General features: G+C 40.8%; 1 protein-coding gene and 1 pseudogene across 3 annotated transcripts in view; both read left to right on the forward strand.

Moving 5' to 3' along the window:
• The window catches only part of PPM1D (protein phosphatase, Mg2+/Mn2+ dependent 1D), a 61,194-nt gene that overhangs the window by 30,713 nt on the left and 3,302 nt on the right, over positions 1 to 27,179 (forward strand). For both annotated transcript variants that reach the window (XM_086360556.1, XM_086360557.1), the window contains exons 4-5: positions 16,204 to 16,394; positions 24,150 to 24,392. In XM_086360556.1, coding sequence (XP_086216682.1) covers positions 16,204 to 16,394; positions 24,150 to 24,392 — 434 coding nt within the window. The remainder of the gene's footprint in view (positions 1 to 16,203; positions 16,395 to 24,149; positions 24,393 to 27,179) is intronic.
• Positions 7,143 to 9,529, forward strand: LOC147352639 (lysosomal-associated transmembrane protein 4B pseudogene; annotated as a pseudogene). The gene has a single exon (XR_015148305.1). The product of XR_015148305.1 is annotated as a lysosomal-associated transmembrane protein 4B pseudogene (transcript).

A 27,179-nucleotide genomic window follows, 5' to 3' on the forward strand; every position in this document is an offset into this window, starting at 1 on the left:
AGTTAACCTGAACTGGAAATTGTCATTTGTTTGCAAAGAACCCTAACGCTGGAAGGAAAGGACTCCTTGTCTTTAGTGAGAGAGAGAAGGTAGGGATTTAAAATGACGGTGGAGATGAGGATGCTTGCCTGATTGAGAAGGGTGGTACAGACTAAGGAAGGAAGTGTGATGAAGACATTATGGGTGGTAGGCAAGGACTAAATTCTGCAAGGCTTTTTAGAGCATGATAAGGAATTTTATTTTAAATGATTTTGGGAAGGGATTGAAGAGTAGGAGAGGAAATAAACCCCAGTGGTTAAGAGGTAGACTGTGGAGCCACAGTTCCTAGGTTTCTAATCCCAGTGTTGTCATTTACTGTACAGACTTGGGAAAATTACTTAATATATTGTGACAGTTTTTTCAGCTGTGAAGTGGGGCCTGCTTCATACTGTTGTGGGTATTGGGTAACTTAACACATGCAAAGTACTTAAAATAGTGCCTGGCACATAGTAAATGCTCTGTAAATGTTAGTTGTTGTTATTATTGTTGTTTACTAAAGTAGGGCAGTGACATGATCGAGTTTGTTTTTAAAGGATCATAATGGCTAAAATTATAGGGTAATAACATTGGAGGCCAGGGTGCCATTTAGGGGGCCTGTAGCAGTTTCTAAGCACTTCACCTATTTTATAGATTTTTGTCTTAGTTACCCAGGCCATTCACTCATAGTATATATGTGATATAATTGACCCTCCAATTGTTAGCAAGGAAAAAACGGGGGAAAGTGATAGTCAGCTTCTCTTTACTCTTCAGGTAGATGGCAGATTTCAAGTTGACTGTTGCCATTTGTAGCATTAGTGAGCTCCCGAGGGCACGGGAGGCAAGGAATTAATATTACTGAAGAATAGAGAGGGGTTTCATGGGGAACTCAGCATGGACTGAGGGCAAGGTCTTACTGCAGGTTCAAAACTAAGGTGAACTTCAGTTTAGAAAAGCAGATGCTAGTTTATCTGGTGTATGTGAAGTGTGTGTGCCTTGCTTTTCACGTAAGCCTTGAAACCTTACGTGACTACAGAGAGGAGGACAAGGAGCAGGTGAAGGAGCAGCAAAAAGAGCAGAAAAACCAACTGGTGTTCCTGTTTCTAACATTCCTGCTCTGTTCAGGTACAGTGCTGGAGTAATTCAGGTAAGTAATTCAGCACACATGAATATCTTCCGTAATCTTTATGTTTTTAAGGACAAATTGTTGCATTATTAGACAGTCCATGAGTTAAAATCTGTCTCCATGAAGCTTTCAGACAGGGCAGTGTCTTTACCTTTTCTTTTTGCATAATGACAGTCATTTACCTATTCAGAATTGGCTAGCGTGTTTCTCTAGGCTAATTTCAGACCTTCCATTAGTCTTGTCCTATCCCTCTGGATGTTTCCCTCAATAAACGTGATTCCAGATTGAGAACACTGTAAGATGTGGTCTGATCAGTTTGAAGTACAGTGGAAATACGTAGTTCCTGCTCCCTGAGCATTGTACTTGTAATAATGGAGTTTTAGAATTATGACTGCCATTAGCTTTTAGTAATCTTTTCATGTTAGTTGGCTTATTAAGCTCAGATCTCTAGATATTTCTCTTATGAACTGCTACTTAGTCGAGTTTCTCCATTACATACTCTGTTGGTTTTTATTGGGATGGTGTAAGGGTGGGGAAATGGCAGAAAGTGAAGAGAAACTAAAGAGCCTCTTGAGGGTGAAGGAGGGGAGTGAAAAAGCTGGCTTAAAATTAAATATTAAAAAAACTAAGATCGTGGCACTCCCCACTCTTTCTTGGGCTTTAAGATCACTGCGGATGGTGACTGCAGCCGTGAAATCAGATGATTGCTTCTTGGCAGGAAAGCTATGACAAAGCTAGACAGTGTGTTGAAAAGCAGAGACATCACTTTGCAGAGAAAGGTTCATATGGTCAACACTGTGGTCTTCCCAGTGGTCACATACGGTTGTGAGAGCTGGACCTTAAAGAAGGAAGAATGCCAAAGAGTTGATGCCTTCAAACTGTGGTGCTCGAGGACTCCTGAAAGTCCCTTGGACAGTAAGGAGATCAAATCAGTCAACTGATTTGATCCTGGGTATTTAGGATCAAATAAATTCAAGGAAATTAATCCTGAATATTCGTTGGGGGGACTGATGCTAAAGCTGAAGCTCCAGTATTTTGGTTATCTGATGCGAATAGCCGACTCACTGGAAAAGTCCCTGATGCTGGGAAAGATTGAGGACTAAGGAAAGGGGGTGTCAGAGGATGAGATTGCTGGATGGCATCACCGATGCAATGGACACGAAATTGGGCAAACTTCGGGAGATGGTGAGGGACAAAGCAGCCTGGCTTTCTGCAGTGCATCAGGTCACAAAGAGTCGGACATGACTGGGCAGCTGAACAACAGCAAGGGTGCGAGGTGGAGGCTGAATAATACCATTAGATGGGTTTTTTTTGCAGGATATATTAATCAGTACAAAATTAGTAGATTAGTGTGTAGTTGAAGAGATCTTGAGTGATGTGATTTTTTCCCCCTTAGCTTAGTTTCAACATTTGTTAACTATCTAGAGAAAGAAAGAATGTGTGTAGTTCTCAATTTTGTGTATTATGCATATTCAGAAGTATGTAAGCAACAGAATATTATTAGCATTGTTTAAATACTTTTAGTTGCCAGAGAGAAAAAATAGTAATTAGAGAGTAGAGAAATCAGGCAACACATTGAATGATGAAAATTCCCGTCACTAATAAGACGTTGTATGCCTCCAGACATGTGATACACACATCCCCTAGGTAGTACCCTGGTCAAGAGTGCATAGCTACAATCTAGATGAAGGAGGCTAAAGAAATGTTCTAAGCAAGTGCTATTCTGGCTTCTCAGCTGCCTATAAAGGATATTATTAGGCCATCTAACAATTCAGAATATGAATGGTAGGTGGTATATTAGGTACATATTATATTAATATAAATTTATGAAGCTGGTAACTGCAGTGTCCTTATTCTTAGAAAATACACTTTGAAGTACTTAGGGATAAAAGACCATTATTTAAAACACCTTTGTTGCAAGGTTACATGCACAGAATCCTTATACATATGTAGATTGAAAACAAGCAAATGGGGCAAAATGTCAGCAGTAATGAATCTAAGATGGGGGTTCTTTGTTATGTTTTTATTTTTATCACTTTATACATTTGAAATGATCTCCAGATGAGATTAAAAAAAATAGGCTGGCAGTAATAATATGAAATTCAATAAAAGTAAATAAAAAGTGCTAGGTTTAAGTTCATAATATGCTTTGGGTGATTATCTGCTTTCATAGCATTTCATTTAAGAGACAACTAGGGTTTTTTGTTTTGCTTTCTTTTTCGTTGATTGCTAATGAGCATAAGATAATTCTACAGTGATAAGTGCATGCATACTCAGTCGCTTGGTCATGTACAGTTCTTTGCAACTCCATAGACTGTAGCCTGCCAGGCTTCTCTGTCCATGGGATTTTCCAGGCAGGAAACTGGAGTAGGTTTTCTTTTACTGCCATTTCCTTCCCCAAGGTATCTTCCTGACCCAGGGATCGAACTCATGTCTCCTGCATTGGCAGGAGGATTCTTTACCACTGAGCTACCTGGGAAACCCCTAGGTATAGTTTAGCCATAAAAAATTAGTATAGTCTTAGAATGCTGTAATACAGTAGACTGTCCTACTTAATCAGTTAAGAAACTGCCTTTCCAGATTAGTCAGTCGATCAAGTCTATGTAGGGATTTTGCGTACAGCTTTGTTCAACTTACAAGTGTAAGTTTGGACCTTCCCTGGTGGTCCTGTGATTGAGAATCTGCCTTTCAGTGCAGGGGATGCAGGTTCAATCCCTGGTCAGGGAACTAATCCCTCATGCTGTAGGGCAACTAAGCCTGCGAGTGTGAATAAGACCTGACGCAGCCATAAATATTTTCCCCACTCTTTCCACTGAAATCTGCTGCCATTCTCCTAAACTTAAACAGGATAATTGGGCAGAATACAGCCTGGAATCAAAATACTGAGGACACTTATAGCTGGGTTAGTATTTGTGAAGTTTTGTCATCTAGAAGAGAAATTAACCTGATTTTAAAAAGGTGTTGCGAGTTCCCTGGTAGCCTAGCGGTTAGGATTCTGGGCTTTCACTGCCATGGCCTGGGTTCAGTCCCTGGTTGGGGAACTGACATCCCACAAGCTGTGTGGCTCAGCCAAGGTGGGTAGGGGGCGGGGAGCTTCCATGTACTGAATGTTTCAAAAAACTGAGCATGCAAAAATGAGAGCAACAGGTGAAAATTCTCAAAAAGAAAAAATGTGTGATGAACTATAAAAGAGAGAACCATATTTTAGCTCAGTAAAACAGAATTACTACAGATGATAAAAAGTAATAAACAACATTATTTTGTGAACTGTAGTGAGCCTTTCCTTCACTTGAAGTGCTTGGGTGGTTGACATAGATGTCTACATTGGCTCGGAAGCTGGAGAATATAAAACTGGGTTTCTTATAGTTCTGAGAGTGCATGGTAATGTTAAAATAGTTGATCCTTGGTTAGTTTTCCATTGTATTCAAAACAGCTTTTCCAACCAGCTGTTTTTTCACTGTGCATTGTTTTTCGATTTATCCATGTTTATGTGATTCTAGTTCATGCGTTAACTGCTGTACATTCAGTTCCAACATGAAACTATATTTTTTCCCTCTGTGCCCTGATTGGTGGACATTTAGGTTATATGCACACATTTCCTATTATCAAAAATGCTGCAATAAATACCTCCTTGTGTACATCTATGAGATTTATTTAAGGCACATAACTAGAAATGGAATTGTTGGGTTACATTACATTACTCACCAACTTTTAAAATACCATGACACACAAATAATAAGATAATATCTTAGAATAAACAGGGAAGGCTGCTCAAGGCTGTGGGCAACTGACCTAGAGGTTCTAGCCACTCAGGACCTACCCTGCTGACCCACGGTCACACTTAAACCATCCACGGCATATCACTTGGAAAGTGCAGTCCAAGATGTATAAAGATATGTATATCTTTAGCATTATTATGTGATGCCAAATTTCTCCCCCAAGTGATTATACCAGGCTATTAAACTCTCACTGTATTAAGAATCTATTGCTGTTTTAACAGAATATTCCCAAACCTAACAGTTCAAAACATTTATCATCTCCCATGGTTTCTGTGGCTTAGGAACCTGGGAATGGCTTAACTAGGTGGTTTTGGCTCAAGGGTCTCTCGGGTGGTTGGAGTCAGAGTGTCAAGTATGACTGTGTTCTGAAAGCTTGAATGGGGTGGGGCATTCACTTCTAGGACAAACTACTCACATGGCTATTGCCAGGAGGCCTCCATTCCTTGCCCAGTGGGCTTCTCTGTAGGGCTGTTTGCTGCGTCTTCATGCCGTGGCAGCCGCCTTCCTGGAGCGAGTGATCTGAGAGACAACAGGGTAGCAGCCACGATGTGCTTTTATGATCTAGTGTCAAAAACAAGTGACATCTCTTCACCTCCTCCATATTTTTTTTTTTTGGTTAGCTGTGAGTCACTCAGTCTCTCCTGCCCTTAAGTGGAGGGGAATTAAGCTCTACTTCTTAAAATGTATCAGTATGTGCAAATATTCTAAAACTGCACACAGAGTCCCCGCTTCTTCATGATTGTTTATTCATTCACCAAGTATTTATTAAATGCCTGCTATGTTACAGGTACTGCTCTAGGTTTTGAGGATTCTGCAGTGAACGAAACAGGTGAAGATTTCTTGACCCATGGATCTTACTTTATAGTAGGGGGAAACATGATAAACTAAACTAAATAAGTAGAATATATATTGTATGCAGTGAAAAGTGCTGGCATGAAATATTAAGCAGGAAACATTGTGGGAGGCGGGAGTCATACTTTTAAATGGAATGGTCAGGGGAGGTCTGAGAGATGACGCTGGAGTGAAGAGATGAGGGCCTGGGGGTGACTGGGGCATGAGAATTCAGGCAGAAGGACCAATAATCCGCAGTGTCCTTTTCATGAGTTTTTTTTTTTAAACTGAGGAACTTGAAGAGTTGCCATTAACCGATGTAGCAAAGACCAGAGCGGATTAGTAGAGGGTGGTCAGGAGTTCAGTTTCAGACAAGTTACCTTCAAGGTGCTTATCAGGTATTGAAGCGGTGATACCCATTTGGCTTCTGGTTATGAGAATCAGCTAGTGAGAGCTAGGCTAAAGACATCAGTTTGTGGCTGAATCAAGGGATTGAGTGTAGGCAGAAAAGGGGAGGGGAAGAACAGGGAAAGGTCCAGGGACTGAGCCCTGAGATACTGTCACTGTTCAGAGGTAGGGGCATGAATGGAGGAATGGGGTCAGACAAGACAGAAAGAGCCACAAGTAAACAAGATAGTTTGGGAGAGTGTCCTAAAAACTAAGAGAATAAAGTATTTCAAGAAGGTGAGTATTTCCTTATATGTCAGTTATACCTCAATTTTTAAAAAAATGTATTTACTGTTGAAAGCTCAGGTAAAGCAAAGACTTGAGAGGTGATGTGAGTCATTGGTGACCTTGATAAAGTGGCTTTTGGTTGGATAGTGAGACCACAGTTGTGACTGGAATTGGTTTAAGAAAGAGCGAGAAGAGGCAATTTTGATATAACAAGTTTTAGACACTCTTCTAGGAATTTGGGAAGGAGAGCTGGGGCTCTAGCTGGAGTCAAAACCCAGGAGAGGGTTTGCTACTGTTTTAAAAAGGGAAGAAATAATCAGAGTTTATGGGAAGGATCCACTCACCCGGTGCAAAACACCATGTAGGAGATAAAATACAGTTGTTACAGTGATGTCCTATGACAGTTGCATTAACATAATTTTGTAAACAAATGTATGGAAATAAATGGATTGTTTCATATAAAAAGACATGTGGGAGAGATGATACTGTTTCAGTAATGAAAAACATCAGTTCTGCTTTTTCTCTTGGTTTTATTTTTCTATCCCATATTTTCACCTCAAATACCTTTATTGAGATTTAACTGACATGCAGTACTGTATATTAAGTTTAAGGTGTATAGCATTAAAAAGATAATATCCTTTAGATTTGAATATTTAAGCTAAAAGAAATGCTTTGTTATTATCACTTTACCTGTCTTTATTCTGGCACATGGGGGAAAAATATAAAAAATTAAGTTCTAGCTTTTGTTTTTAAAGTTTAACTTGTTGCATGGTAATTCTTATTGGCCCATAGTAAAATTATAGTATTTAGTACCACTCTTATGGTGAATAGTCATTTTTATTCTAGCTTTTTGGGAGAGAAGTTTGCTCATCAAAATTTGTACTGTTGATCAAAATTACTTGAGTGCAAATGTAGCAAAGGTGCCTCCTAGTGTCTCCCTGATGGAATTGCATGTGCGTCTTACAACTCATTGATTCATTGTACAGATACTTGAGCGCAGACACCCTGATGCTGGGAAAGACTGAGGACAGGAGTAGAAGGGGGCAGCAGAGGATGAGTTGGTTGAATAGCGTCACCGACTCAATGGACGTGAGTTTGAGAAAACTCTAGAAGATGGTGAGGGACAGGGAAGCCTGGTGTGCTGCAGTCCATGGGCTTGCAAAGAGTCAGACCTGACTTGGCGACTGAACAAGTATGCCAAACACAGGTCTTTGCCCTCATGGAAGCTTATGGTTTAGAGAAGGGGAGAGGCATTCGTCAAATGATCACAAAAAGAAGAAGGAATATTTTACCTAACTGGAGAGCCACTGAAGTGATGTTTGAACTGAGCTTTGAAGAATTACGAAAAGCTAATAGAGAAAGAAAATGTGTTCTTGGCATAAGAACTGCATTTGTGAACAGCTCTGTGATAGGAGGAGGCCTGGCAAATATAAGGGACTCTGAATAGGGTATGTGGAACAGAGATATGAGAATAAGAGGCATTGATCAAGTGAGAAAACACTGCATTTTTCTAGGCTGTGGTTAAGAGTTATGCACGAGTAAACTACTGCAGAGTTAGGGAAGCAACTAGGTTGTGTGTGTGTGTTTTAATTATGGCAAAAGACCTATAGCAAAATCTACCATTTTAATCATTTTAAGAATTCAGTTCAGTTGAAGTATATTAAGTACATTTAAATTGTTGTGCCAGCAGCCCTCGGAGCTCAGGCTCCGGCCGAGGTTCCAGCTGCGAGCTCTTCGCGGGGAGAGGCGCGGGGCCCGGGGCCAGTGGTAGGCAGACGGGGGCCGGGAAGAGGGAGCGAGGGTAGCCGGGGAGAGAGGGGCCGGCGACAGCCGCGCGGTGCTCAGGACCGACGGCTAAAGCTCCTGCGAACTTGGGCGCAGAGTTGCGCCACTGCGCCCGCGGCCCGAGCGATGAAGATGGTGGCCCCCTGGACGCGGTTCTCCTCCAACAGCTGCTGCCTCTGCTGCCATGTCCGCACTGGCACCATCCTGCTCGGCGTCTGGTACTTGATCCTCAATGCCGTGGTACTGCTGATTCTGTTGAGCGCCCTGGCTGATCCAGATCATTACCACTTTTCAAGTTCTGAACTCGGGGGTGACTTTGAGTTCATGGATGATGTCAACATGTGCATTGCCATCGCGATTTCTGTTCTCATGATCCTTATCTGTGCCATGGCTACGTACGGCGCATACAAGCAACGCGCAGGCTGGATCATCCCATTCTTCTGCTACCAGATCTTTGATTTTGCCCTCAACACCTTGGTTGCGGTCACCGTACTTGTTTATCCAAACTCCATCCAGGAATACATATGACAGCTGCCTCCTGATTTTCCTTACAAAGATGATATCATGTCAGTGAATCCTACCTGTTTGGTCCTCATTATTCTTCTGTTCATCAGCATTATCTTGGCTTTTAAGGGTTACTTGATTAGCTGTGTTTGGAACTGCTACCGATATATCAATGGCAGGAACTCCTCTGATGTCCTGGTTTATGTTACCAGCAACGACACTACGGTGCTGCTACCCCCGTACGATGACGCCACTGTGAACAGCGCCACCAAGGAGCCGCCGCCCCCGTACGTGTCTGCCTGAGCCTGGAAGTCCGGCGGCGCGAGAGCAACAGCCAGACTTGTCATTCATCAGAGCAATAGTTCTTTAATTTTTCTTCTGAGATGAGCTCTCTGAGCTTATTTGTCGCAGAAATGCTACAGTTTAAAATTTTAGATGTTAAGTTGAAACTCTGTAGTTTGAAACCTATGCTTTAGCTGGAGCACCTTGCTAGAGTAGCTGTAGAAATTCTCTCTGTGGGGTGGGGTGGGGTGGGCTCCCCTAGTTTTCCCTCGGCGTTGGAACCACCCGACAACCCGGATGAATCTCGAGTCCGAGACGTCTGTTGTACATGCTGAGCCCCAGAGTCGAAGACTTTCCAACGCTTTTCTCTTCACTCCCTCTTTCTCTCTTGAACGTGTATAATCAAGTCAAAATTAGACAGTGCTTTCCTTGGCCATTCCAATTTATAGAAGAAACCCTTAGGAGAACAGGAATGTTATTTGTGTAAGGAGTCCATATAAATACATAAAACAAGAATTTCCTTAGATATTTACTTTATGATTTAAAAAAATAAATAAATAAATTGTTGTGCCGCCATTAGCACCATCCGCCTTGCTAAGTCAGTTCAGTCGTGTCCGACTCTGTGCGACCCCATAGACAGCAGCCCACCAGGCTCCCCTGTACCTGGGATTCTCCAGGCAAGAACACTGGAGTGGGTTGCCATTTCTTTCTCCAATGCATGAAAGTGAAAAGTGAAAGTGAAGTCGCTCAGTCGTGTCCGACTCTTAGCGACCCCATGGACTGCAGCCCACCAGGCTCCTCCGTCCATGGGATTTTCCAGGCAAGAGTACTGGATTGGGGTGCCATTGCCTTCTCTAACAATCCGCCTTACATCTGTGTTTTAAAGAGATGATTTTGGTTGAGTTTTGAGGGTGGATTAGGTGAGACAAAAGTTGCTGGGAGTCTCTTCGTGGGAAGCCACTCAAGGAGTGAGGTGATGCTGAAATTCCCTAGGGGTAAGGGCGTTAGGTGTCCTGCACCCTGCTGGCCACAGTGTGCCTCAGGAGCGAGCAGAGAACACACTGAGCCCCAGAAGAAAGGCCTTGTTCTCCTCGGGTGTCATTCCAGTGCCCCTAGTGAGAGCAAAAGGGAAATGGCCATTGAACAGGCAGCCAGCAACATCTGCCATGATGTATCCCTCCCTTCAATATGTAGAGGAAGAACATTCTGTGCCCATTTAATGGTGTACAAACCCTAGACCAATGATAAAAACACTTAGCTCAATTCTGATTCCTACTCATTTGATCTCAGGTAAAGCCATGGGAAATAATGGAAATAGAGAGCTTATTTTTGGGGGCTCCAGAATCACTGCAGATGGTGACTGCAGCCATAAAATTAAAACACGCTTGTTCCTTGGAAGAAAAGCTATGACCAACCTAGACAGCATATTAAAAAGCAGAGACATTACTTTGCCAACAAAAGTCTGTCTAGTCAAAGCTATGGTTTTTCCAGTAGTCATGTATGGATGTGAGAGTTGGACTATAAAGAAAGCTGAGTGCCAAAGAATTGATGCTTTTGAACTGTGGAGTTGGAGAAGACTCTTGAAGGACCCTTGGACTGCAAGGAGATCCAACCAGTCCATCCTAAAGGAAATCAGTCCTGAATATTCATTGGAGGGACTGATGCTGAAGCTAAAACTGCAGTACTTTGGCCACCTGATGCGAAGAGCTGACTCATTTGAAAAGACCCTGATGCTGGGAAAGATTGAAGGCGGGAGGAGAAGGGGATGACAGAGGATAAGATGGTTGGATGGCATCACCGACTTGATGGACATGAGTTTGAGTAAGCTTCAGGAGTTGGTGATGGACAGGGAAGCCTGGTGTGCTGCAGTCCACGGGGTCACAAAGAGTCAGACACGACTGAACGACTGAACTGAACTGAAAGCCATGCAGAAGACTTCTCTGGTGGCTCAGTGTAAAGAGTCCACCTGAAGTGCAGGAGGACTCTTTATCTCTATGGACTCCCTAAGTCCATACTGATACAAAAAGATTATAAAGAAGTAGAAGAATGGAAAGCTTTTCTTTAGACAAGATAACTAGGGGCTTGCCTGGTGGTCCTGTGGTTAAGAATCCACCTGCCAGTGCAGGGGACACAGGTTCGATCCCTGGTCCAGGAAGATTCAGCATGTTGCGGAGCACCTAAGCCTGTGTGCCACGACTCCTGAGCCCAGGCTCTAGAGTCTCTGTTCTGCAACAAGAGAAGCCACTGCAGTGAGAAGCCCGAGCACTGCAACTGGAGGCTACACCCACTCGCCACAGCTAGAGAAAGCCTGTGTGCAGCAACAACCCAGTGCAGCCAAAGATACAAAAATAGGGAAAGACAACTAATAAATGTTAGTGTTCTGTCTTCAGTTTACAACTATTACAATAACATGTGATTTGTGCAAGAATCATTAATGGATGCTAAAAGCTGGCGTATTTTGGTAAGGAACAGGATATTTTACACAGTCTCCAACCATCACCCTTCAGATTTCTTGGGGATACCTTTACAGCGTTGGTGGACAGCAATTTAACTGAATAATCAAACTCGGCATTGCCAGTGGCACAGACTGACACTGTACCTCCTAATGTGATTAGCTGAGAAAGTGGTATTCCGGCCAAAACCAAATTTAACCTGAATACAAGCCTTTATATCTTGCAGAACACAAAGAAGCAAACAAACAGCAAAACCCTAAATCAAGGGTCATTCTGCAAAACAGCTGGCCTGGAGACTTTTGACAATGGTCTGTTAGTGTCATGAATGACAAAAATCACGAAACCTAGAGAGTTGTTCTGGGTTAAAAACAACTAAAAATATGCCAACTAAATGCAAGGAATGATCCTTGAGTGGATCTTGGACATTAAAAAAGGGGTTGTTGGATTTTCCTGGTGGTCCCGTGGTTCAGAATCTGCCTGCCAATGCATGGGACCCAGGCTCGATCCCTGGTCTGGGAAGATCCCACATGCCGGGGAGCGACTAAGCCTGTGTACCCACAACTGCTGAGCTCCCATGCTGCAGCCACTGAGGCCCGAGAGCTCTAGAGCCCATGCTCTGCAACAAGAGAAGCCACTGCAGTGAGAAGGCCCTGCTTGCTGCAACTAGAGAAGGCAGCGACAAAGACCCAACGCAGCCATAAATGTTTCTTTAAGAAAAAAAAATTATTGCAAAACTCCCTGGTGATCCAGTGGTTAGGACTCAGCACTTTTACTGAGGGGCCCGGGTTTGGTCCTTGGTCAGGACACACAGCGTGGCCAAAGACACTGCAGGACACACAGTGTGGCCAAAAAAGAGAGACATTATTGAGATAATTGTAAAAATTTGAAGATAGGTTTTATATTACACAATTCTGGATCAGCATGCCATTTTCTGACTATGGTTCTATAGAAGAAATATCCTTATGCTCAGATTAAAGAAGAAATACACCATATTGTCGGGTTGGGAAATAGAATATTGTTAAGATGGCATTTCTATCCAAATTGATCTATGGTTCAGTGTTCAGTTCAGTCGCTCAGTCGTGTCCTACTCTTTGCGGTCCCATGGACCGCAGCACACCAGGCCTCCCTGTCCATCACCAACTCCTGGAGTCCACCCAAACTCATGTCCATTGAGTCGGTCATGCCATCCAACCATCTCATCCTCTGTCGTCCCCTTTTCCTCCTGCCCTCCATCCAGCATCAGGGTCTTTTCAAATGAGTCAGCTCTTCGCATCAGGTGGCCAAAGTATTGGAGTTTCAGCTTCAGCATCAGTCCTTCCAATGAATATTCAGGACTGATCTCCTTTAGGATGGACTGGTCTAAGGGATTCTCAAGAGTCTTCTCCCAACACCATAGTTCAAAAGCGTTCAATTCTTTGGCGCTCAGCTTTCTTCACAGTCCAACTCTCACATCCATACATGACCACTGGAAAAACCATAGCCTTGACTAGATGGACCTTTGTTGGCAAAGTAATGTCTCTGCTTTTTAATATGCTGTCTAGGTTGGTTCCTTCCAAGGAGTAAGCGTCTCTTAATTTCATGGCTGCAATCACCATCTGCAGTGATTTTGGAGCCCAGAAAAATAAAGTCAGCCACTGTTTCCACATCTATTTGCCATGAAGTGATAGGACCAGATGCCATGATCTTCGTTTTCTGAACGTTGAGCTTTAAGCCAACTTTTTCACTCTCCTCTTTCACTTTCATCAAGAGACTCTTTAGTTCTTCTTCAATTTCTGCCATAAGGGTATTGTCATCTGCGTATCTGAGGTTATTGATATGTAGTCCCATTCAAAACCCAGAGTTTGGGACTTCCCTGGTGATCCAGTGGTTAGGACTTCTTGCTTCCATTCTAGGGGGCACAGGTTTGATCCCTCGTGAGGAAACGGAGATCCCACATGCCAAGTTGTTGGCTCTTTGGTGATGCCAGGCTCCTCTGTGCCTGGGATTCCCAGGCAAGAATACTGGAGTGGATTGCCATTTCCTTCTCCAGGGGATCTTCCCGACCCAGGGATCAAACCCGTGCCTCCTGCTTTGGCAGGCGGATTCTTTACCTGCTGAGCCACTAGGGAAGCCCTTTTTTCATGCTGCGTGGTATGGCCAAAAACAAAAAAAATAATTAAAAAAAGAAACAGTTTCAGAAATTTAAGTTAAAAGAAATGTATGTTTCTTCTGGAAATGTACTGAGGTTTAGTGAGAAGAAAAGAGATGAACAGCATATTGGGGACTATGGGAGTTGCAAGCTTGAGAGAACATATTTGGGAGTTGCAAGCTTGAGAGAATGATTTTGTAGAAGGAGTATACATATATACTTGTATATATATCCATAGACATCTCTAGAAGAATACATGAGGACAACAGTTATTCCCTCAGTGTAGAACCAGAAAGCACATGAGTGGGAACAGAGATTTTTGTATCTTTTGGTTTTTGTGCTATGTGAAATAACTTATTTAAAAATATTTTCCAATTTATAAAGATATTATTGTTAGTTTATATATGAGAAATTGTGACCCTTCTTCAAGGTTATATAGTTTGCATTAGATTGAAAGTTGGAATTTCTTTTTTTTAACCTAGATTTTAATTTTAGACATATTAGGGATTCTGCTGTGTGTAAATTTATGTTCTTACTTGCAATGGCAATATAAATTCCAAATATTGGGGGAAAACTACTTTTGAAGGCTTTTAACATCACGTATGAACCCTGTAATTCTACTTTAATATTTATCTTAACTGTTTTTCTATCCATGTTCATTTTTATAGTTTCAACCAGGGATTTTTCTTTTACTGGTATAAATTGATGAATGTGTCTTTGTGTGCTGGCCTGGATTATAACTAGCTTTTAGTGGTCATATGTGTTCTCTTTTGTTACTCTGAAGAATGAATTGCCCCTTTCAAGAGGCTGGTTTAGCAGTGAGTTCCTATTTTATATTAGAGTAATTGCTTCAAGCTATTCTTTCCTTCGGCTCTGAGCATAGTTGAAATGGCCAGTATTTCTGATGGGAAGGTATGGTAAAGTTTGAATAAGGAGAGGACAGAGAACTTCCTCTTATTTAGCAAAAGTCAGACCTGCTTAGCAGCGGCAAACACAATTTATCCTCTTGTCTGAAAACTTTTTGCTCTTAATTTAAGGTCTTTGCCCAAAGAATATCACAACAAACAAAAGAGGCAGAAATTTGTTTTCATCTTTCTGTCTCCTCCTTCCTGTTTCGGGGAGCAGAAGAGTTTATATTGTCCTACTTAGTTATCTTGTGTATCACAGAAGGATAGATGGTTTCTATAAATTTTCTTCCTGTTTCTGTTTTATTGATCTGTTGATGACCTGAGTAACTGAAAGTTTTTTTTATGTTGAACATTCTGAGGTCTTCATCCGGTGGATCCGAAAGGCAGAAGTTTTAGGCGTTGTTTTATGTGGAGCTGATCAGGGAGAGGATAATCAGGGAGAGGCTCACTGGAAGAGTGAACTGTTGATCTCCAAAGACTGGTTACAACTTTTTAGCTTCCAAAGATAGGTTAAAAGCATAAAAATGCTCATTTTTATCTCTGCAGTTTTCTTCCAAGTGACTAGCACTCATCCTTTCCGATTTGATGTAGGGGGTTACATCAAATTGTCTTGACCTGGGGGGTTAACAGGTTTTCGGTTAGCCACTAGAACTCCTACTTATAGAGCAAGTTCTCCCCACTTTATCTTTTCTTCACAGTTATCTTAGTTAATCTTGGCCATTTGCTCTTCCCTATACATTTTATTTATTTTTTCTTCTACTTTTCAATGTATTTTTAAAATGTTATTGAAATATAGTTGATTTGCAATGTCATGTTAGTTTCTGCTGTACAGCAAAATGAATCAGTTATACATATATTAGTACATATATCCACTCCTTTTTAGAGTCTTTTCTCATATAGATCATTACAGAGTAGTGCTTCTTTCTCATACAGATCATTACAGAATATGGAGTAGAGTTCCCTGTGCTATACAGTAGTTCCTTCCTATACATTTTTGAATCAGTTCTTCAAATTCTACAAGAATCCTTTTGGGATTTTAGATGGAATTACACTGACGTTATAGGTTATTTTTGGAAGACTTAACATCTTCATGATCTTCCTATCTTTGCTTATAATTTATTTCTCTGTGTATTTAGGTACTGGAATCTAATTGTATAATTTTGTCCATGATAGATTTGCATGCCTTTTGTTAAACTTTTCAGTACCTTGCATTTGGTTCATTGTTGTAAATGGAATTGTTTAAAATTTTATATTTTCTGTTTCTTGCTGTTATATAGAGATACTGCTGACTTTTATTTATTATTTAGCAACCTTGCTAAGTGTTCCTGTTCTGATAATTTATCTAAATTCTTTTTGATTTCCTATGTAGAAATACAATTATCTGCAAGAAATGATAGTTTTATTTTCTCCTTTCTAATACATATATATGATATATTTTTATTTTCTTACTGTGTTGAGAAGGATCCCTCGTATAGAACTGGAAGAAAAGTGGTGATAAAAGACACGCTTTTATCAGGTTAATAAGAGAGTTAACTTTTAAAATTTCTAGTTTGCTAAGAATTTTTCTTTTTTAAAATCATGAATGGATTTCGAATGTTATCAAATGCTATTCTGCATCTTTTGAGATGAACATGTAGATTTTCCTCTTTAATCTGTTGATGGGATACTACTTTCTTGGAAATAATGCTTCTGGCTTTTTCTGCCTCCTGCTCCCCAGGTGATTTGTGGAGCTATGATTTCTTCAGTGGCGAGTTTGTGGTGTCACCTGAACCAGACACAAGCGTCCACACTCTTGACCCCCAGAAGCACAAGTATATTATCTTGGGAAGTGATGGGCTTTGGAATATGATCCCACCTCAAGACGCCATCTCCATGTGCCAGGACCAAGAGGAGAAAAAATACCTGATGGTGAGAAGTAACTCAATTCCATATGATCACCTATGCATTGTTCTGGTGCTTTCGTCAGGAGTCTTGAATATGAACTAAGCGTGTTCCCGTGGAGTAGGTCTTTGCATTTGCCCTGGCTGGAGAAGAAAGTAAGGTATAGATTTCTGCAGCTCATTAGGGGAATGATGGATCCTTGAACTGTTTCCACTTTTTGGCTATTTTGAATGCTGCTGCTATTAACATTCACAGACAAGTTTCTGGACATGTTCTCGGTTCTCTCATATCGACCTGGGAATGGGATTGCTGGGTCACGTGGTAACTCTGTTATCTGTACTGCTGTTACCTATACCTATACTTTATATACCTATAAACCTTGAAACAACCGTCAGTGAGAAAATTCTTTCCTTTCCTTCATGGCTTGCTTGAAAATTGATCTCTTTATTCTGAGCAGTGACAAAGGAAGGAGATTCGGGAAAGTGTGATGTTATTGAAAGCAAGCAAAGAGAGTGTTTTTTGGAGCAGTAGCCAGCAATGTCAGATTCTACAAAGAAGTAGAGACAGATGGATGAAAACAGGATATTGGGTTTTACAGTTAGGATCTTCTAGTATTAGTGATCTTCAAGGATGCAGAGTTTCAATTGAAGTGATGGGAACATTAGCTGGCAGGTTGGAGTGACGATGAAAGAATATTTTGTGAGCCTAGGAAATAGATGTAGTGAGTGTTCGGCAAGACAAGGGAATTGCCATTGTTACCTTGAAAAGACAGGGTCTTGAAAGCAGTTTTATAGTCTTTACAAGAAAGATTGACAGAATAAGAGAAATAAGAGATAAAGGTCCAAAGCACATGGAAGTAACTGGAAGCAATGGCTGCTTGGAAGAGATGATCTTTTCCTAAGATGAGAGGATCGGTGAAGCTAAATAAGGAGACAGCATAAAAGAACTTGTATTAAATTGCCTGCATTTATTCCCTCAGCTACCATGTTAGGCACTAGGTACACAGGATGCAAAGGTAGATAGAACATGGCCCTTGCTCAGCATTTGCCATATTATTGCAACCAGGATGTATAGGTAGCTATCAGTACCATTTGATTGTGAGTTGTTTTGATGATAAGTGCATGCGTGCATGCTCAGTCATGTCTAACGCTTTGCGACCCCATGGACTGTAACCTGCCAGGATCCTCTTGTGGAATTTCCCAGGCAAGTATCCTGGAGTGGGTTGCCATTTCCTACTCCAGGGGATCTTCCTGACCCAGCGATCAAAGCTGCATCTCTGGCATCTCCTGCGTTGGCAGGCAGATTCTTCACCATCTAACAGTCATGTGTCTATTCAATTCTACAAACTCGGGTCTAGGATGATGCATTTGGTCAGTGATGTTAGATGTAAAACAAAGATTAAATAAAATAAATATTATTTTGTTTGGCTGTGCTCGCTTGCAGGATCTTAGTTCCCTGGCCAGGGAACCTGGACCCTTGATAATGAAAGCATGCAGTCCTAGCCACTGAACTGCCAGAGAATTCCCATGTCTGTTGGATTTATAATTCTTTTTTTTTTTCTGGCTGTGTCACCTTTTAGTTGCAGCATGCCAGCTCTCTGGTTGTGCCATGCAGGCTCAGTAGTCATGACGCATGGGCTTAGCTGTCCCGTGTCTTGTGCGATCTTAGTTCCCTGACCAGGAATTGAACCCACGTTCCTTGCATTGCAGGGCAGATTCTTAACCACTGGAACTACCAGGGAAGTCTCTGGATTTATAATTCTTTAATGATGAGAGAAAAACATTTCAGTGGCATGATGAGGCCATAAACCAGTTTTATTGGGCTGGAAGAACCTATTCGTAAATACCTAAATGAGTATTGAAAGAGTATCTATAGAACAATATTTAGAACAGGTGTTGAGAACTGAGAGAGAGAGGATAGGAAACTTGAAGATTGCATAAGGAAGTTTCATGGGTGAGACTCGTATTTGAGCAAGTCTTAAAGGTGGAGTTGAATTTACCAGGTTAAGAAATCAAGGGAGGAGAGTTGAAGCTTTCCAGACAAAGGAATAGAATGTGTAAAGTCGAAGAGACAAGTCTACAATACATTCAGGTTTCACAAGTAACTTGATGTGATTGGAAAACAAGAGGCAAAAAGGTTTTGAATGGTCTGTTACGAAGTTAGGTCTTTGTAACCAGGTAGTGGAGCGCATTGAAAAGCATTTTAGAAAGCATACTCATTGCAGAGTGGAATATAGAATAGAGGGTAGATGAATGGATGTGAAGATTGTATTTATTAGGATGTGCAGGAAAACCATCTGACCTCTTAATAAAATGAAACCGGCAAAGTTGGCAATGAAAGAGAATGAGTGTCAGCAGTGATTAGTGAAGAATCCTTGCGAGGTGAATTTCAATGAATAGAGTCATATCTATAAGATCTGTCTTCATCTCTCTTTACATGTTGATTTTTACTGCCAGTGTATTTGATTTGATTTTTCTTAATGAGTTTATTAGGCTTCTTCTATGGAGGCTGCTGTTACGTTCTAAATGAAAATTTTTGCAAGCCTGAATCTAAGGCAGCAATGGAAAAACAAAAAGACTACGCTACACACACACACAAGCAAAAAAGAAATACATTAAACGATAGGATTGACAGAACTTGGGTTTTAAGAAGGGAGAGTATGACACCCAAATTACTTAGTGATGGCTGGAAGCTGTTATGAAGAAGAAACACATCATTTTATGAGGAGGGATGATTAGTTCATATGTAAGCATGTTGAATAGGAGGTGCCTTTGGTTCATCTAGATAGATATTTTCAGTAGGCAGTTACTGAAAGGCAGTGCCTGGAAATGCTAATTTCAGTGTTAATAGGAGTAAAGTAAAGCCACAACAATTTGTGACCTCACCTAGTGAGACAGTATGGTGGAAGAGAAGGACACAGTATTATGGAGTGGCCCAAGTCAACAGGGGCTTCCCTGATGGCTCAGTTGGTAAAGAATCCACCTGCAATGCAGGTGACCCTGGTTTGACTCCTAGGTCAGGAAGATCTGCTGGAGAAAGGATAGGCTACCTACTCCCAGTATTCTTGGGCTTCCTGTGTGGCTCAGCTGGTAAAGAATCCACCTGCAATGTGGGAGACCTGGGTTCGAGCCTTGGGTTGGGAAGATCTCCTGGAGAAGGGAAACGCTACCCACTCCAGTATTCTGACCTAGAGAATTCCATGGAGTGTATAGTCCTTGGGGTTGCAAAGAGTCAGACACGACTGAGCGACTTTCAAGTCAACAGAATCAGTGAGTTGAGGGAGAGGGCAAGTAAGTTAGTAGAAATGGCTGATATAGATTTCCTTTTGGTGGAGCTTTACTGGGAGGGAAACAGGCACACAGAAGTGAAAGGGAGAGTCCTTCAGCGAGTTCTCAGGGCTCTGGTGTTTGGCGAGTGGTGCAGCGTGCGCGTACACTGGGGTATGTGATAGACTAATGAGTTACAGATTGATGCTGCCTTTGATCAGTTGAGGTACGTATTTTTCATATTAGAAGGGGGGCAAGCAGTGTTTTAAAACATCATTACATGCGATGCCTTTCTTAGGAATGCAAGGATGGCTTAACACTAAGATTTTAAAGCAGCTGAGATGAGTTTTTGCAGTTTGCCATCATTAATGTATTGAATACTGTACTATGACCAAGATCAGACAACCCCAAATAAAAATGATTACCTGTTTCCCAAGGAGAGAATGAAAAAAAACCCAGTTCTTTATTCAGTTTGAATATATAAACTTTAGGGGTAGAGCTGACAGTTAAATGACATATGTGTAATATATATTTTAATGAAGTATTTATAGTACTGTAGTAGATTATATATTATTATATAGTATACATTACAGTATGTTAATATTTAATCTTGTAACACATTAATCTATCATATTAAGTAAAATTTTTTTTCTGCTTATAGTTCATGGCACATTTCTTTTTCAAACATTTCTACTCATTTTCATTATTCAGCTGTTTCTGCTGCTACTACTGCTGCTAAGTCGCTTCAGTCGTGTCTGACTCTGTGCGACCCCATAGACGGCAGCCCACCAGGCTCCCCCGTCCCTGGGATTCTCCAGGCAAGAACACTGGAGTGGGTTGCCATTTCCTTCTCCAATGCATGAAAGTGGAAAGTGAAAGTGAAGTCGCTCAGTCGTGTCCGACTCTTAGCGACCCCATGGACTGCAGCCTACCAGGCTCCCCGTCCATGGGATTTTCCAGGCAAGAGTACTGGAGTGGAGTGCCATTGCCTTCTCTGCAGCTGTTTCTAGAGGTACTTTTAAAACAGGAAACTCTTTTCTGGAGCACATAATTTTTCTTTTCTGTTCTTTGAAACTTAACAGTTATAAATCCATTGTATGATGCTTTTTGGGGGCTTCCCTGGTGGCTCAGTGGTACAGAATGCACCTGCCAATGCAGGAGGTACGGGGTTGATTGCTGGGTCAGGAGGATCCCCTGGAGAAGAAATGGCAACCCACTCCAGTATTCTTGCCTGGGGATATCCCATGGGGCAGAGGAGCCTGGCAGGCTACAGTCCATGCGGTTGCAAAGAGTTGGACACAATTTAGCAACTAAACAACAACATAATGCTATTAGTCTTATTCTAAGCCACATTTATTTGTATAACATGAGAATGTCTAATTTGTTTTTTCCTTTTTTACTGTTTCTGTTGGTATATCAGTTCAGTCAGTTCAGTTCAGTTGCTCAGTCATGTCCGACTCTTTGTGACCCCATAAACCACAGCACGCCAGGCCTCCCTGTCCATCGCCAACTCCCAGAGTCCACCCAAACCCATGTCCATCGAGTCAGTGATACCATCCAACCATCTCATCCTCTGTCATCCCCTTCTTCTCCTACCCTCAATCTTTGTCAGCATCAGGGTCTTTTCAAATGAGTCAGCTCTTCGCATCAGGTGGCCAAAGTATTGGAGTTTCAGCTTCAACATCAGTCCTTCCAATGAACAGCCAGGACTGATCTCCTTTAGAATAGACTAGTTGGATCTCCTTGCAGTCCAAGGGACTCTCAAGAGTCTTTTCCAACACCACAGTTCAAAAGCATCGATTCTTCGGTGCTCAACTTTCTTTATAGTCCAACTCTCACATCCATACATGACCACTGGAAAAACCATATCCTTGACTAGACAGACCTTTGTTGGCAAAGTAATGTCTCTGCTTTTTAATATGCTGTCTAGGTTGGTCATAACTTTCCTTCCAAGGAGTAAGTGTCTTTTGATTTCATGGCTGCAATCACCATCTGCAGTGATTTTGGAGCCCAGAAAAATAGTCAGCCACTGTTTCCACTGTTTCCCCATCTGTATGCCATGAAGTGATGGGACTGGATGCCATGATCTTCATTTTCTGAATGTTGAGCTTTAAGCCAGCTTTTTCACTCTCCTCTTTCACTTTCATCAAGAGACTCTTTAGTTCTTCTTCACTTTCTGCCATAAGGGTGGTGTCATCTGCATATTTGAGGTTATGGATATTTCTCCCGGCAATCTTGATTCCAGCTTGTGCTTTCTACAGCCCAGGGTTTCTCATGATGTACTCTGCATATAAGTTAAATAAGCAGGGTAACAATATACAGCCTTGACATACTCTTTTTCCTATTTGGAACCAGTCTCTTATTCCATGTCCAGTTCTAACTGTTGCTTCCTGACCTGCATATTGGTTTCTCAAGAGGCAAGTCAGGTCTGGTATTCCCATCTCTTTCAGAATTTTCCACAGTTTATTGTGATCCACACAGTCAAAGGCTTTGGCATAGTCTGGAACTCTCTTGCTTTTTTGATGATCCAGCAGATGTTGGCAATTTGATCTCTGGCTCCTCTGCCTTTTCTAAAACCGGCTCGAACATCTGGAAGTTCACAGTTCACATATTGCTGAAGCCTGGCTTGGAGAATTTTGAGCATTACTTTACTAGCGTGTGAGATGAGTGCAATTGTGTGGTAGTTTGAGCATTCTTTGGCATTGCCTTTCTTTGGGACTGGAATGAAAACTGACCTTTTCCAGTCCTGTGGCCACTGCTTAGTTTTCCAAATTTGCTGGCATACTGTTGGTATATATTTGATCTCTATACTATATGGCTTGTATTGCTTTTTTCTTCATGTAAGTGACATTAGCCATTTATGTATGTATGTATGCCTTTGACTGGGTGGATCACAAGAAACTGGAAAATTCTTAAAAGAGATGGGAATACCAGACAACTTTACCTATCTCCTGAGAAACCTATATGCAGGTCAAGAAGCAGTAGTTAGAAATGGACATGGAACAACAGACTGGTTCAAAATTGGTCAAGGAGTACGTCAAGGTTGTATATTGTCACTCTGCTTGTTTAACTTATATGCAGAGTGCATCATGTGACATGCTGGACTGGATGAAGCACAAGCTGGAATTAAGATTGCCAGGAGAAATACCAATAACCTCAGATATGCTTTCACCCTAATGGCAGAAAGTGAAGAGGAACTAAAGAGCTTCTTGGTGAAGGTGAAAAGAGGAGAGGGAAAAGGTGGCTTAAAATTCAACATTCAAGAAACTAAGATCGTGGCATCCGGTTCTACCTCTTTCTGGCAAATAAATGGGGAAAAAATGGAAACAGTGACAGATTTTATTTTCTTGGGCTCCAAAATCACTGCAGACTGTGACTGCAGCCATGAAATTAAAAGATACTTGCTTCTTGGAAGAAAAGTTATGACATACCTAGACAGTGTATTAAAAAGCAGAGACGTCACTTTGACAAGAAAGGTCCATATAGTCAAAGCTATGGGTTTTCCAGTAGTCACGTATGGATGTGAGTGTTGGACCATAAAGAAGACTGAGCACCGAAGAATAAATGCTTTCAAACTGTGGTGCTGGAGAAGACTCTGGAGAGTCCCTTGGACAGCACGGAGATCAAACCAGTCAATCCTAAAGAAAATCAACGCTCAATATTCAGTGGAAGGACTTTGATGCTGAAGCTGAAGTTCTTGGCCACCTGAGGCAAAGAGCTGACTCATTGGAAAAGACCCTGATGCTGGGAAAGATTGAGGGCAGGAGGAGAAGGGACTGACAGAAGATGAGGTAGTTGGATGGCATCGTCAACTCAGTGGACATGAGTTTGAGCAAACTCCAAGAGATAGTGAAGGACCTGAAAGCTTGGTGTGCTGCAGTCCGTGGGGTCGCAAAGAGTTGGACACGTCTGAGCAACTGAACAGCAACAGTGTACACATATATATGTATGTATATATAGCTGAGAACCATTTATATTTCTTTGTCTCTATAGTTGGTTCATGTCCTTTGACATTTTTTTATGTTGGGGTTGTCTTTGATTTGCAGAATCTCTTATTTTAGGAAATTGGCCCTTTGCAGTGTGGGGTTTTTTTTTTTTTTGCCATGTATGATAATTTCATTTGTGAATTATTTATTGTAATACTTCTTAAAATTAATTTTTATTGGCGTATAGTTGTTTATCTGTAATATCTTGATGTTTACTTCCCCCTTTTAGATAATTTCTGTATAACTGTATAACTTTTCTTAAGTAAGGTTACAATGAAGACCAAGTTTCTTGCTCCCCAAAAGATAAAAATACAGATGAAATTTAACCACAGGATAAGGCTTTGTTTTATTGATTTATTTTTTAATTTAGAGCAATGCTGTCTTAACATAGTTATAGGGATTGTGGATAAGGTTTGAAATTTTAATTATTTATGTAGGCCTTGTTGAACATTATTAATTTGTATTAATTTGATACAACCATAGTGGTAACGGAGTCTGAGTTATCTTCTTTTCTGTTGTTTTAAATACAGGGTGAGCATGGACAGTCTTGTGCCAAAATGCTTGTGAATCGAGCCCTGGGCCGCTGGAGGCAGCGAATGCTTCGAGCAGATAATACTAGTGCCATAGTAATCTGCATCTCTCCGGGAGTGGACAGTCAGGGACATTTCACCAGTGAAGATGAGCTCTATCTGAACCTGACTGATGGCCCTTCCTATAACAGTCAAGAAACCTGCGTGATGACTCCTTCTCCGTGTTCTACACCACCAGTCAAGGTATACAATTCTCTAGTATTTAAGCTGTAATAGATGGAATTTCTCTGATTAGTATTACATGAAAACAGTTTTCAGATTCTTTATAAAATAGGATTTTGGATTTTGTTGTGTAACTTCTTATCAGTACTTCTTATTTAGTACCCAGAGGTATTAAAGTGCATGCTGGATCTCCGTAGAACACCTAATAGACAGTGACTAGATGTGGCCCCTGAAGACTATTAACAGTATTAATATTTGGAACATACTGATTCCCTTCTAATATTATGCATGTTTGTAAGCATTTAAATTAAAAGCTTGTGATGGACTTTCATATGTGGTATTTCATTTGAACCTCATAACCCTGGAAGCTAAATAGTGCAGATAATTAATCCCATTTATAGATAATAAGAGTGAGATATTAAGCAGTTTGAATAAGATACAGAATCAAGGCTGAACTGGACCTTAGGATATCAGCCTTTAGAATTGGCTGTCTATTAACATGAATAAGAAACATCATTCCTGTTTCTTACCCATATTAATATTGAATGAATTTAAGATGTGCTCAGAAATAAGTTTAAATGCTATAGTATTTCCCTTTTTTCTGATTTCATCCCAATTTTTTCCTACTTTTTTCCAATCTTCTGCTAATAATTAGTAATATTGATAACTGCTGTGATATACCTGGCCTTCTGAGAATGTGCTTTCAGAAGAATGACCAGTAAAATGGGAAACACAGTGGAATTTTATGTCATGTATTGAGACAGTTTTTAAGATGATCAAAGCTACACAGTACAAAGAATTTATTTAATTTTGGGTATTGTGATCCTGTATAGAGTACTTGGAAGGTTTCCATTATTGCTTTCCCATCTTTTACCTCACATATATATGGCAACTTAATTTTCCTTACATGGACTCTTCATTTAGAAATTGACAAATTAATATTTTATGCTTATTTTCCTAAAAAAATTTCTTGTGGAAACTTTCTTTTCTTTGAAAACTCTTGAATAATAATGCAGGTTGAGATCTTTTAAAGTCTCTTCATTCTCTTTTGAGTGTTATGGAGGAGCTTATGTTCATTTCAGAACTCACCAGTTTCTGCATTTGAAAGTATTCATTACTTTTGTGTTCCCTAAAGTGTTCATATTTGTAACTGAATTGTAGGTAGTGTAGAGGTGCCATAGGATGGAGGTAAGAATGAGGGGAGAGAAGATACTGTAATAGGACATTCTTAATGTATGGATTGGCATTAGTAAAATTGTACAGAAATGACACCAAGGAATAGTTTAGAACACTCTTTAAAGATTTACTTTCGGCTGTCCCGGGTCTTGGTTGCTGTGCAGGCTTTCTCTAGCTGCAGCGAGCAGGAACTGCTGCTACTGTGCGTTGCAGTGCGTGGGCTTCTTGTCGTGGTGGCTTCTCTTGGTGCAGACCGCAGGCTCTAGGCACGTGGGCTTCAGTAGTTTCGGCTCATGGACTTAGTTGCCTTGCAGCATGTGGGATCTTACCAGCCCCAGGATGGAACCCTGTCCCCTGCACTGGCAGGCAGGCTCTTAACCACTAGACCACCAGGGAAGCCCTTTAAAACATGTTTTACAATTTTGAAAAATAATGATCTAATAATTATACTAAAGTAAAGATTAGGAGATTGATGTATGGACTAACTTCTGTGTAGGCATGGTTATTTGTTAACCATTTAGCCACACCTAAATATGAAAAAATATTTAGAGCCATTCAGAATAATCACTATTGTAGGCTCTGGCCTAACAAGTAAATAAAGACAGATTTCTGCTCAAGAGATTGTGTTTTGTTTTGTTTCTTTTATCTTAGTTAACCATGGCCACTCATGAGTATCTCTGATTTATTTCATTGTTATAATAATAATCCTGTGTTTAGTAGCATCTAGATAAATATAATGACATTTTGATTGATTTTGAATGGTTTTTAAGACTTACCCATATTTAGATTAGGCACTTGAGACTAGGTTACCTATCTACAGACATGTCAACTTCTGTTTGAATCGTAAGCTAAATCGGTACTCAAATCTTTGTTTTGGGACAAACATACTAGAAATACTTCTGTTTAAGTGATATATTACTATGGCACACCTTTCTTTCTCCATCTTTCTTTAGGGCAAAACTAATTTTAGCTGTTTTTTAAGTAAGCCAAGAGCTCTAGGAAGGAGGAATGAGGAAGAGAGTTCTTTCAGAGGATTAGCACTTAGTATCAATTGCATTCTAGGCACAACTTGTAATTAGCTGTTTACTGTTGGATTATAAATATATGGAGCTCTCAAAGTGGATCTCTGAAGTGAAACTTTGCAAGTGTGAATTTTTAGGATGTAAGCTCTCAATATCATGTGTTTTATGAACACGTAAGAAGGCTTAGCATACAGGTAGTAATTAATCTGAGATGAGTCTCAGAAGTCTAAGCCGTTGGCTGCGCAAACAGATGCGGTATATTTCCACAGAATGCCAATAGAAAGAGAAGGAAATGGAAAAGTTAAAGGAATAAGTAGGGGAAGAAAAGCCAGTCCACCTGTGGTATCAGAATAATAGTTTGTGAGTTTAAAAGAACACAGCACAACAGAAATTACAATAAATTGTGTTAACTCTAAAATCATCCCATTGTTTTTCTTTTGTAAAGAAATTCCATCTAATGTCTAAACCTCTTTGTACAAGCTAGAGCAGTTATGTTCTATTCGTATAAGTGGCCTGATGAGTATCTTTTTTTCTTGTCCCTAAATTAGTAATGTGCTTGTTTGGTAGTAGGAAGTCTTCTGTCTACAGAATTTATCTGCTGCCTGGTCTT

The sequence above is a fragment of the Bos grunniens genome, chromosome 19, assembly GCF_055505025.1.
Source record: "Bos grunniens cultivar Pamir isolate PY7600 chromosome 19, Bosgru_T2T1.0, whole genome shotgun sequence".
NCBI classification, from domain to species: Eukaryota; Metazoa; Chordata; class Mammalia; order Artiodactyla; family Bovidae; genus Bos; species Bos grunniens.